Source organism: Protobothrops mucrosquamatus, unplaced genomic scaffold, assembly GCF_001527695.2.
Source record: "Protobothrops mucrosquamatus isolate PMUCROS unplaced genomic scaffold, P.Mucros_1.0 scaffold1794, whole genome shotgun sequence".
Lineage (NCBI taxonomy): Eukaryota > Metazoa > Chordata > Lepidosauria > Squamata > Viperidae > Protobothrops > Protobothrops mucrosquamatus.
In genome coordinates, this window is record NW_015387932.1 from 130,396 (window position 1) to 141,678 (window position 11,283).

At 44.2% G+C, this 11,283-nt stretch overlaps 1 protein-coding gene across 1 annotated transcript in view; it reads right to left on the reverse strand.

The window, feature by feature from the left end:
• FBXL21P overlaps positions 1 to 3,904 on the reverse strand; it is a 19,393-nt gene extending 15,489 nt beyond the window's left edge. Inside the window, exons 1-2 of the mRNA XM_015823186.1 lie at positions 3,517 to 3,904; positions 1,043 to 1,165 (exon numbers count right to left, since the gene is read on the reverse strand). Of these exons, the coding sequence (XP_015678672.1) occupies positions 1,043 to 1,165; positions 3,517 to 3,888 (495 nt within the window). The 5' untranslated portion in view covers positions 3,889 to 3,904. The remainder of the gene's footprint in view (positions 1 to 1,042; positions 1,166 to 3,516) is intronic.
• Between the last annotated feature and the right edge of the window lie 7,379 nt (positions 3,905 to 11,283).

Here is an 11,283-nt window from a genome sequence, read left to right on the forward strand (position 1 = left end):
ACCGCTCCTATAAAAACAGCTACCCCACTGATGGCTAGTCACCCTGACGAAGCCGGCAGGAGGCCGGCGAAAGCTAGGTGTTTTAATGTTTTAATAGCAATAAATTTTTGTAACTTTTTAATCTCCTGGTGGTCTCACTGCTTGTGACCCTTCGAACATATATATATATATATATATATATATATATATATATATATATCGTGGCAGTAATAAAAGTATCCGAACACCAGGATAAAAATTTTAAACCAAAGCTGTTTAATCTACAAAAAGTACTAAGCTTTCGTCGTTCAAACTTCCAAGCTATGGATGCATTGACAAGCACGGCCCCTTTAAGAACAGCACGGCCAGTACTAATGAATGGACCAATGACCCGTTCAAGGGTTAGAGCGCAGAGGCGGCCAGTTATATAAACTAACTCCCGGATCCGACGTTTTTACACTCTGACGATGTCGGTAGTTTGGCCGACGAAAGCTTAGTACTTTTTGTAGATTAAACAGCTTTGGTTTAAGATTTTTATCCTGGTGTTCGGATACTTTTATTACTGCCACGATTATATATATACACACACACAACTAGAATTCTTCTGGTCACAAGGCGTTGTTTTCTCATGCTAGCATTTGTCATGATCTAAGGTTTTCATGGTAGGACCTGCTTATTTAAATTATAGGGTGCTACACAACTGTGCTGCTTCACTTGCATAGCAATATTTGGTTCAGTGAATGGAAAAGGATGGAAAACAATTTCATCAATTACTTCTTTATGCTGCAGCTACTTTTTCACTTTGTTCCAGAGGATTGATAGATTTTCTAGAAATGACAAGGAACTGCAGCAGAAAGAAGAGACTAGAAAAAGGTCATTTTTTTTCTCTCAATTTGTAAAGGTTCCTATTGTACCAGAACTTTGTTCTTAAAGCAAAACCAATCAATGAATTATTTCCAAAAATGACACACTGGGGAAAAATTATATAGACTGTGTCCCCAAATATATGTATATAAAAGTTGAATTTATCAGTTTTCCAAGTTCATATCTTTGCAAGTAATACCTTAGAAACATCCATGAAACTTGGCTTTGCTGTTGAAATTAAGCCAAGTGTCTGAATAGAACAATTCACCAGCTGAGAAAGAATATCACATGCTGCTTCTGCAGACTCAGTACTGCTGTCAACCTGAAAAACAGCATTTCATCAAGATAAAGATTATCTCACGCTGCCATTCCTTTTAAACTTCTTTGCTAGCTTTAAAGCATATTGGAACCCTTTGATTCTCAGCACTACTAAGTACTGTTTTTCATCAGTTAATTAAAGTTAACGACTCATCACCTACAATTCTTGAACAGAAAGGTGCACAAATATATATAGAAGCTGATACAGGACTTCAAAGAAGCACACATAAATTGAATACAGATGGTCTTTGCTTTGCAACAACCGGGCCTGGCAACTAATATGGTCATTAAGCAAGACATCATGTGATCACAATGGACTTACAACACTTCCAATGTTAACTGAGTTACCATAGGTCTGTGGTAGCGAACCTATGGCACACATGAGCCATCTCTGGTGCCACGCGATCCATTGCTGGGCCGAGCTGCTCCCTCTTCCTCTCCACGCATGCGCAGCTTTCCGCAGAGCTGCGCATACGCAGTCTGGGAATAGGCGAGAGGCTATAAAGGGAGTAACTTTCGGCGGAAGCAGCATTTGCTGCAGACAGCGAGAGAGTGAGCACCAGTCGGAGCAGACAGCGAACACAAGCCAACAGCGGTAAGTTTCAGCGGCCGGCCACGCAGGGGAGGACAAGGGGCGGCTGGCGGCAGGGGGATGCCTTGCCTTGCCTTCGTGGGCGAAGGCAGCAGAGCGATAAGGGCAGCAGGGGGTGCTTTGCCTTGCCTTGGCCTCATTCGGTGACAGCAGAACGGTAAGAGCGATGGGGGGGTGCCTTGCCTTGGCCTCGTTCAGCGACGGCAGCAGAGCGGTAAGGGCAGCGGGGGGGTGCCTTGCTTTGTTCAGCAATGGCAGCAGAGTGGTAAGAGTGGCCGGCGGCGCAGGGGGGTGCCTTGCCTTGGCCTCGTTCGGCGACGGCAGCAAGCAGAGAGTAATGGTGGCCGGGGGAGGATGGGGCTGCCTTGCCTCGGCCTCGTGGGGCTATGGCGGCAGCAAAAGGCGCGGGTGGCCTACCTGCAACGACGGCTTCCCTGTTCCGGGTTCCTCTCCTTTCACGGCCTCTGCTCGGCAGCCAGCACGCCGCCCGGCCAAAGCCGGGAACAACAGCTTCCCTGCCATTTCTCCATTTGCTTCTCAGTCTTCGCCACGTGTTTGTGGGGCAAAAAAAAAGTTCCATGAGACTTTCTAACTTCTCGCAAACTTTTTTTTAACCGATAGTCCCACAAACACGTGGCGAAGGCTGAGAAGCAAATGGAGAAACAGAATGCAGCTGCCCACACCCAGTCCAGCCCACCCAGTCTGCCATTTCCACCATAGTCATGCCCACCCGGCGGGCCACACCCACCCGGCAATACGTAAGTGGGTTTTGGGTTGCAGTTTGGGCACTCGGTCTCTAAAAGGTTCGCCACCACTGCCATAGGTCATTAAACGATACATTGTCTGACCACAACTTGCAATTTTAGGGCTGGCTTTTCCATTGACTCTGCTAATCAGAAGCCGGCTATGAAGCACACAAATAGTGTGATCGCATGACTGTGGGATGTTGCGATAATCATAAAACCCTACTGCTTATGAACATTTGAATCTTGATCATGTGACCACAGGGATACTGCTACGATTGTAAATGCAAGAACTGGTTGTAAATTTACTTTTACAGTGCCATTATAACTTCAACCTTCGCTAAACAGGTTGCTAAACAGGCAGTTGTTAAGCAAGTTCTACCTGTACATTTAAAAATATAAGAAATATAAGGAGCCACTGTGCATTTACTAGGATGTACCTGACATAGTATTCAGGTGATCAAGACTGATTCAGTTTTAAAGAAAGTACACTAAGACTTCAATCAAAAGACAGTCAAAGACAGTCCCTTACATGTTTATTCCCACAAATTTCTAAAGTTAGATGTGATGAGAAATGATCCATATTTCAATCTGCTTCTTTTTGGTCTGTATATAAATATGTCTATTCACTTGTGCTAAATGTATTGTTTGCTGCCAGCAATTCTTCCCACACCTTCTGCTCTGAAGAACTGGGGGATATAATACATGCACTAGCAATATATATTAGTATATATAATACTAATGGCATATAATACATGCACTAGCAATATATATTAGTATATATTAATATATTAAGAACTGGAGGATATTGTGAACCACATATGGGCTGAAGGGACAAGGGCGTAAGAGAAGATTGAGCTGGAGTCCTCAAATCTACTTTAACACTTCTAATTAGCATTTCTTCAATACTTCAAGTAGGCAATATATAAAAGAAGTTTCCCACACAAACAAAAAACAACAACAGAAAATATAATCCAAGGTGCAAACATACAAATTCAGAGTTATTAAAACATTCTTTACCTTGAAGCTTACATACTGCAAATGATTAGCATGTCTTTTGATAATCTGCTGAATAAGATCAGGATGAGTAGACTTCAAGTAAGACGTAGCAGGCTGATTAAGTTCAAATTCAAACTTTCTCCAAAGATCAGGGATATGAAATACCTCATTCCATCTCCGGCAAACTGAAGATGCCCGAGCACGATCAACAAGAGGCAGACACTGAAAGATTTGCAAAACTATATGGATTGGCAGGTTTCCCCAGTCAATCAAGTTGAAAGAATGAGATGCATCAAACATTGAACTATAAAAACCAGTTTTCTGCTTTTTTTTCCTTTCTAATGTTTGAAGAACGGGATTTTCATATTTAACTGTGTCCTTGATTCTCTTCATACCGATAAGAAAAAAAAAGTCACGTCAAATACTGTTGAGTTGTGTAGAAGTGGCAAAGCTTTCTGTAAGTTTTCAAATACAGTTGATCTCTAGAAAAACAGGGACAAAATTAAAGGACTTTCAGAATGCCAAATCAGACAAGAGAAAAGTATCTTTGTTCTATGAAAAATATTTTAATAAAATCCATATTATTAGAAAGTTAGGCATTATCTGAAGGTGGATGACTGCCATTCAGACCCCCACTTTGACATGGTCAGTTGGATGCCTTCGATTGACATCCAAGAAAAATTGTGGCTGACTTTAAGATCACTTCCCCCTCTATGAGTTTTAACAGTAAAGTGGTATCTATAGAACTTTGGAAATCAATTCATTTATTACATTTATATAGCTGTCCATCTCACATACATGACTCTTTGTTCCAAATCCCACTGTTATATTCAAGGCAAGTCTTGAAAATGCCATTTTCAGGATTTTTTTCAGGGCTTTGAAGATGAAAACAGTTTGTCTAGCAGTGATTTCCTATGACAGTGGTGGCGAACCTATGGCATGCGTGCCAGAGGCGGCACGCGGAGCCCACTCTGTGGGCACACGCCATCGCCCAGCACACGTGGTCTCTAAAAGTTCGCCATCACTGGCCTAAGGCCAGCCAGCCTGGACCCGCCATTGGGGAGCCCACCATCCCACCCGCCAGAGACCACCTGGATCTCCCCCAACCCTGCCCGGCTCCCACAGGTGTCCCTCCCCATAAGCAACATCAAGGTGGCCATGCCCACCCCGGCCATGCCCACCCAATCTGCCATGACTACTGCAGCCACACCCATCCAGTGGCCACGCCCACCCAGTCTGCCAAGCCTACTGTAGCTGTGCCCGCCGAGTGGGCCACACCCACCCGGCACCCGGCGATACATAAGTGGGTTTTGGGTTGCAGTTTGGGCACTCGGTCTCTAAAAGGTTTGCCATCACTGTCCTATGAGATGGAATGTAGCAGTCTGCATTCCCAGGAAGAAAGTGGTGTATTCCAGAGGAATCAGTTTGGAAAGATTCTGTCTTATAGGTGTGGAAGAATAAGGAAATGTGCTTGGAAGAATCATGTATCTTTCTTACTTTTGACATCAATCTTGCCAAACTCAAGCACTCTACTTTCTGACATCAAGGCTATACTCTGAGAACTATCAGGGAGTGGCTGTCTTCACCTTCTTTCTCTCACACAAAGTATTTGGATTGAGCTGCCTCTTATTCCTCTGGAATGCACTCTCTCCCTCCAGGGAATCCAGACTATATTCCACCATACTTGATTTATCTTCATAAATTTCCCATATTATTTTGTTTAAAAAGGCTTAACATTGTACTAAAAATGGTAGTGAGAGTGAGAATATAGATGGTTTACCTCTCAGAAGGTTTCTGCCCTTATTCCTTTTTAGGACGTTGGCAGGGGTGATGGTGAAATCAACAACAATAACATTTCATTGAATTTTGGCAGTACGATCTTAGAAATCTCAGAGATCCAGGGAGCCAGAAATAAGGTAACTACAGGTTAAACTGCTGCACCCATAGCGTAATAGACTCTTAAGCTATTTACTATTTGAGATTTCTTCATAGGAAATTGATTGCCACTGGCTATTGTGGATAGACCGTACAAATATTTTCCCCCCAAAAGGAATATGGAAGGAGGAGAACTACTCTATGGGGTTCTCCTCCTTCCCAAAGGGATTGAGGAAGAAATCAAACTTTAAACCTCTTAAGTGAGGGATGCCCTGGGCCCTTCACTCTCCCCATTCCTATTCAGGTAAATGAAACCACATGGTAAGATCACCCAGTGGCAGTGGGTCAGATTTAATCAGTCTGCTGATAATACCAATGTGTACATCTTTATCGCTGGTCGAGTAAGTGATGCTACTGAAGCACTTTCAGGTGCCTGGAGGCTGTCCTTTCAGAGGGGGAGGATTAGGTTAAGACCTAATTCCAGTAAGATGGGAGTCACTGTGGGTCTGTAAGGCCAGCTGCTTCCTGGAAGATTCCATCACTAATTTTAAATGGATTTGCACTTCCTCTCAGATTCACAGCTCCTGCTTCAGGAGCAGATGGCAGCTATGGCTAAGAGGCCCTTTGCTCTGTTCCATCTAGAAAACTCTTTTCTGGAATGTCCGTCACTTAATTGGATTACTGTAGTACACTGGACCTGCAGCTACCTGCATGATAGGTTCTATGAGGCTCCCAATACGTCCCCCTCAATTAGAGGCTCTCATCTTTTACAGCCATGTAAGTATGGCCCTTCAGTCTCTGTTCCCTTTCTCTAAAATAGCATTCTGCACATTATTTCTCTTTTAAGAAATGGGTTGTTCCATCAAGTCTGGTGGTCAGGATATGGGGCTGAACATGTAGATTAGTTATGTCAACTTGTGACTGATGAGTTTGTTTTTAGCCAGGCTGCTATCCTATGTGCAGTGTTTTTGTTTTCCTGGGTTTTTAAAAAAATACTTTTATATTTTTCTTTTAAGACTGTTAGTTGCCCAGAGTCATGAATCGGAGATAGGCAACTATATAAATTGAAATAATCAATAAAGTCAAGGAGGGTGGATTGTTCCGTTGGCTTCTTTATTGAAAGACTTTCTTTACAATTGTTAACATTTTTAGCCATGATTCCTGGAACTTAAATCCAGTGAATAAAACAACAAGAATTGACTAAGACTACATATATTACTGTACAACTTTATATGTGTACGCATGATAAAACAGAATAGAAAAATTGCATCTGAATACATAACAACCCTATCTGCATCTCTTTGCCCTATGAAATATATGAAATATATAGAGAAATTCTACTGTACAGCATAGGTTCTAAAACTAATTCTATGCAGATGTAAGCCTAATTGTTTGATGTCAGATCCATTAAATTTGTCTCATTGAGATTAGTAGTGAAAAACATGAAAAATAAGAATGGCTTAGGAACAGAACAAATGATTAGACCAACATCTACTGCAGGCAGTGGAATGGCATTCCTTCTACTCATAGCACCCCGAAATATAGACCAATATTCAGAGGTATATTAATAATAGAACCAATAATAGAAAATAATAAATAATAACAAATAGAATCAATAAACTAGTTATCCTTGTCAACCTTATCTTCTATAAAAAATAAGCACCTTCACAAAGAACAAGTTCAGGGACATAAGACACCTGACACTCAACCTAAGCAATAATATTACTATCAGAGTCACTTTCTAATGAGATGGGTGGCACATAAATTTAATAAATAAATACAATAAGAATTAATACTGTAGTATATAAAGCTTAACTACTGCTATGCACCAATTTATTAGTTCCTTAACAAAGCTGCAAATTCTCCTTCGGAAATCAGTGTGCCACTTAAAAGATTAGAAGTTCTGGTTTCATTGTTTAAAACTCTTTTTTGGTGAAAACCTTAAATAGATTAATCTCGCACATAGAATGCAGGGATGTAAGCAAAATAACATGGAGTGGATTGTAGAAACAGTAAGAAAGATACATAAAAGTCTTTTTGTGTGCATGGGGTGGAGAAAAGGCTTAAATCTGACCAATAATAGAGCTCAACAATAAATCGGTTTCAGATCACAATGGCCTGTTATCCTGGCTAGGTCACGCAATATAGTTATATTTCCTTTCAGCTAATTTAAGCATAGAGCAGAATATTGTAGAGATTAGTGACCCGTCCATCATAAAACTTTACCTGGTATCTTATTCAGAATAAATACAACACAAATATTTCATATATAATAATATATACCCAAATAGATTCAAGCATTTTAAATTAAATCCAGCCTAATGGCTAGTTTCACAAATCAGCTGGCCTTGAATTACAGGTGCACATGGACCCATAGTTCCAGAAAATGTGGAAATTCCTGCCTAGCACAAACACCTTTCTGGTGTCTGAACAATCATCCCATTGCTAAGTTTTTTCTGACTGTATGAAAGCATTTAACTGGAGAGCAGGGTGGAATCTCAGGAGAATGATTGACCTGTGATGTCATCCACCAAAGCAAACTGGCCTGACCAGTCAAGGAAACCCATGGAAGGGACTAAGTTAAGGTTTGGAACTAGTGCTTGTTTAAGCAAATTATTTCATGTTTTGAATACAAAAATATCCAAAACTGGTTAATCATACGAAACATCACCATATAGCTCTGTGGTGGTGAACCTATGGCACGCAGAGCTATCCCTGTGGGCACGCGCGCCATCACCCCAGAGGGAGGCAGGGCCAAGCTGCGCTCTGCCCACAGGAGGATGACTGGCCGGGGACGGGCGCAGAGCTACCCACGGGGGGGAATCTGACCAGCCCCAGCCTCGAGGGGGGAGAGGCTGACGGAGCCCAAAGGGAGGCATCCCAGCACGCATGGCTGGCCGGCAATGGGCTGGAGAGCGCCGGATGGCGGCAGCTGCCCCGGGACAAGTGGTAGGTGGGGTGGGCGCTCCCGATGTCTGCGGGGAAAGAAGCGGCGAGGAGGCTCCGCGCCCAGTCCAGCCCAGCCTGGCAAGTGAGGCAGTAGCCCCATGTTCGTCCCTGAGCATGCCCCCACTCTGCCAGACAAGCAGAGCTGTGGCGTCTGTGGCAGAAGAGCACAGGCGGGCAGCGGAGGGCATAAGGAGCCCTGATCCCAGCACAGACCCACCCCACTCTCCTCCTCCACCCCTCGGAAGAGCTGCGGGGCTCAGGAGCTTCCCCCCACCCCCCGCCAGGGAAAAAAACCATCGCGAGACACTCTTCTGTTTTAACTTTTTTTCCTTGTCACTTTTTGGAGTTTTCATCTTGCTTTCATGAGACGGCAGCATTTGGGAGGGGGTGTAGCTGCCCTTCCTCCCAAGCCATCAACTAAGCAAGACGCCCTCCTGCCCACTGCTCCACCTGCCAGAGACCCCCTGGATCTCCCCCAACCCTGCCCGGCCCCCACAGGCATCCCTCCCCAGGAGCAACATCGAGCTGGCCATGCCCACAGCACCCGGCAACACATAAGTGGGTTTTGGGTTGCAGTTTGGGCACTCGGTCTCTAAAAGATTTGCCACCACTGATATAGCTAATTAAAGAGGAAACTGAACAATATAATGGAGCTAAACCTCTGCCACAAACTCTATACTTTGAATTATTTAATAGTGATTTAGCAGATTGCCTGCACATGTTTGAGAAATTACAAAATCTATATTATGTATATATTTGCTGACAAAAAAGGTTCTGATATGAAACACAATGTAGAGAATTTTTTTTTCTTTAAACTCTTTAAAGATGACATTACTTAGAGAAGAAAATTCATTCTAATTTCATTTTTATATAGTATAGTGAACTGAACTCTCATTGGGCAGTATATTTTATTTGCAAATCATTATTTGTTCCAATTGCACTGATAGTACAGTACAAGTATTTTACAAATTATATTACATACTTTGTTCATCTGTAATAATCCAATGTAATTCTTCAAGCAAATGCACTTTAATATTTGATTAATATCAAAGAATATAAAGGCTATCAATGTTAATAATTTTACAGTATTATCTGGAAATTCTAGGAAAGGAAGCTAAATGAAAAGCAGTACAACTACTATTTTGTGCAAATTTAAGGAACAGGTAAAGGCAGGAATAAAAAAAATGTTCTTGTAACTTTCAGAATCCATCTTCCTATGAAGTGTTCAACATAGAGAAAAGTGCCATAGATACATAGTTTGTTTAGGATAGTTTGTAAATAACTTTATACACCCAAGCATTTGCCACTCCTTTTTTCTTGACTGTGTGAATGCTGAATGGCAAATGCCCTAACACCCTTCTTTCAGCACTCCGTACTGTGTTTCTCAAGCTGTGGGAATAGTGTAGTGCTACAGCTATACTGTGTGCATCTCTTTGTCCCCTGAAGCAAGAGAGAGCTATTTTATTTATGCATAAGAAACTCATTTAGCATTATAAGAACCAACTAGGTCAGTGATGGCAAACCTTTTAGAGACCGAGTGCCCAAACTGCAACCCAAACCCCACTTATTTATCGTTGGGTGCCAGGTGGCCATGGCCCACTGGGTAGGCATGGTCCAATGGGTAGGCGTGGCCCATTGGATGGGTGTTGCCACTGGGTGGGCATGGCTACAGTAGTCATGGCAGACTGGGTGGGCGTGGCCAGAGTGGGCATGGTCACCTCGATATTGTTCGTGGGCATCCCTGCCTGTGGGGGCCAGGCATGGTTGGGGGAGATCCAGGGGGCTCTGGCGGGTGGGACGGTGGGCAGGAGGCTCATCCTGCAGGGTGAGGTGAGACGAGGGAGGGGGCAGGGCAGGGGTGCCATTTCCATTCAGCATTTCTTGCAGACATCTCATGACCAAATTAGGTAACATCAGCAGTGCCAGAAGAGAGGGGGTTTGTGGAATGGAGGAGAAGAGAAGGAGGGTGGCTGTGGAGTCCTTGCTGCTCTCTGAGTTTGATGGCTTTCTTGCAGACGTTTCATGACCCAAACTAGGTAACATCATTAGTTCACTTATTATCCCACTTTGGGTCCTGAAACATCTGCAAGAAAATCACCGTCCTCAGAGATACCCCCCCCCCCCAAGGACCCTTCATTTTAACCCTGAGCCAGAAATATTATCCTTGATTGGCATTAAGGACCGTCTCAGGGTAAAAGAACCTGCCTGGCAGGACCTCATTTCTCTTTCCCATGGGGCACATCCCAATGCCCCCATCCTTCCTCCACCGTTTCCTGGACCCTAAAGGCCAATGAAGTTTCTCTCAACCACCAGCACCGGCACTCCTGGTTCCTCTGAGCTGCTCCACCACCTCCAGCTTTGCCCACCTTTTGGGGCTTCACCTAGACGTGGCACCACCACCCCCATTCGTGGATTGGGATGCTCCTCCAAAGGCTGACCACATCCTCTCTACCAACGGCTCCCCCAATCTTCTCATCACCTCAGCTCCACACAACCCCTCACAACCCCGAAATAACCCTCCAGGAGCAAATTATCCTACTTTTTCTCGCTCATCCCGGCTGCCCCCCACAAATACCTCACCCTTCCCCCCTCAGACCCATAACCAGTGCCCCACTCCAGCAGCCCCACTCCAATCACCGATGGGGCTGGGTCCCTCGGCGATGGTGGGGGTGATGTTGAGGGCCAACGGCACCAGTTTCCTTTTGGCTGGCATAGCGGCAGCAGTGGCGGAGGCTGGGGCTCGCGTTCCGTAGCACCTAGTGAGGGACCCGCCTCAGAAGCAGCAGCAGCAGCAGTGGCATCGTCATCACCAGGCTTGGCTGACCTAAGCGAGGCCAAGGCTGCAAGTGAGGCCTAAACCTCTCAGCCCAGCCCTGAGGTAAAAACGTGAATAGGCGAGAGGAGGGGATGTGGCCAAAGCGCAAGCGCACCCTTGGGCATGCAATGGAGAAACTGGGGAAAAAA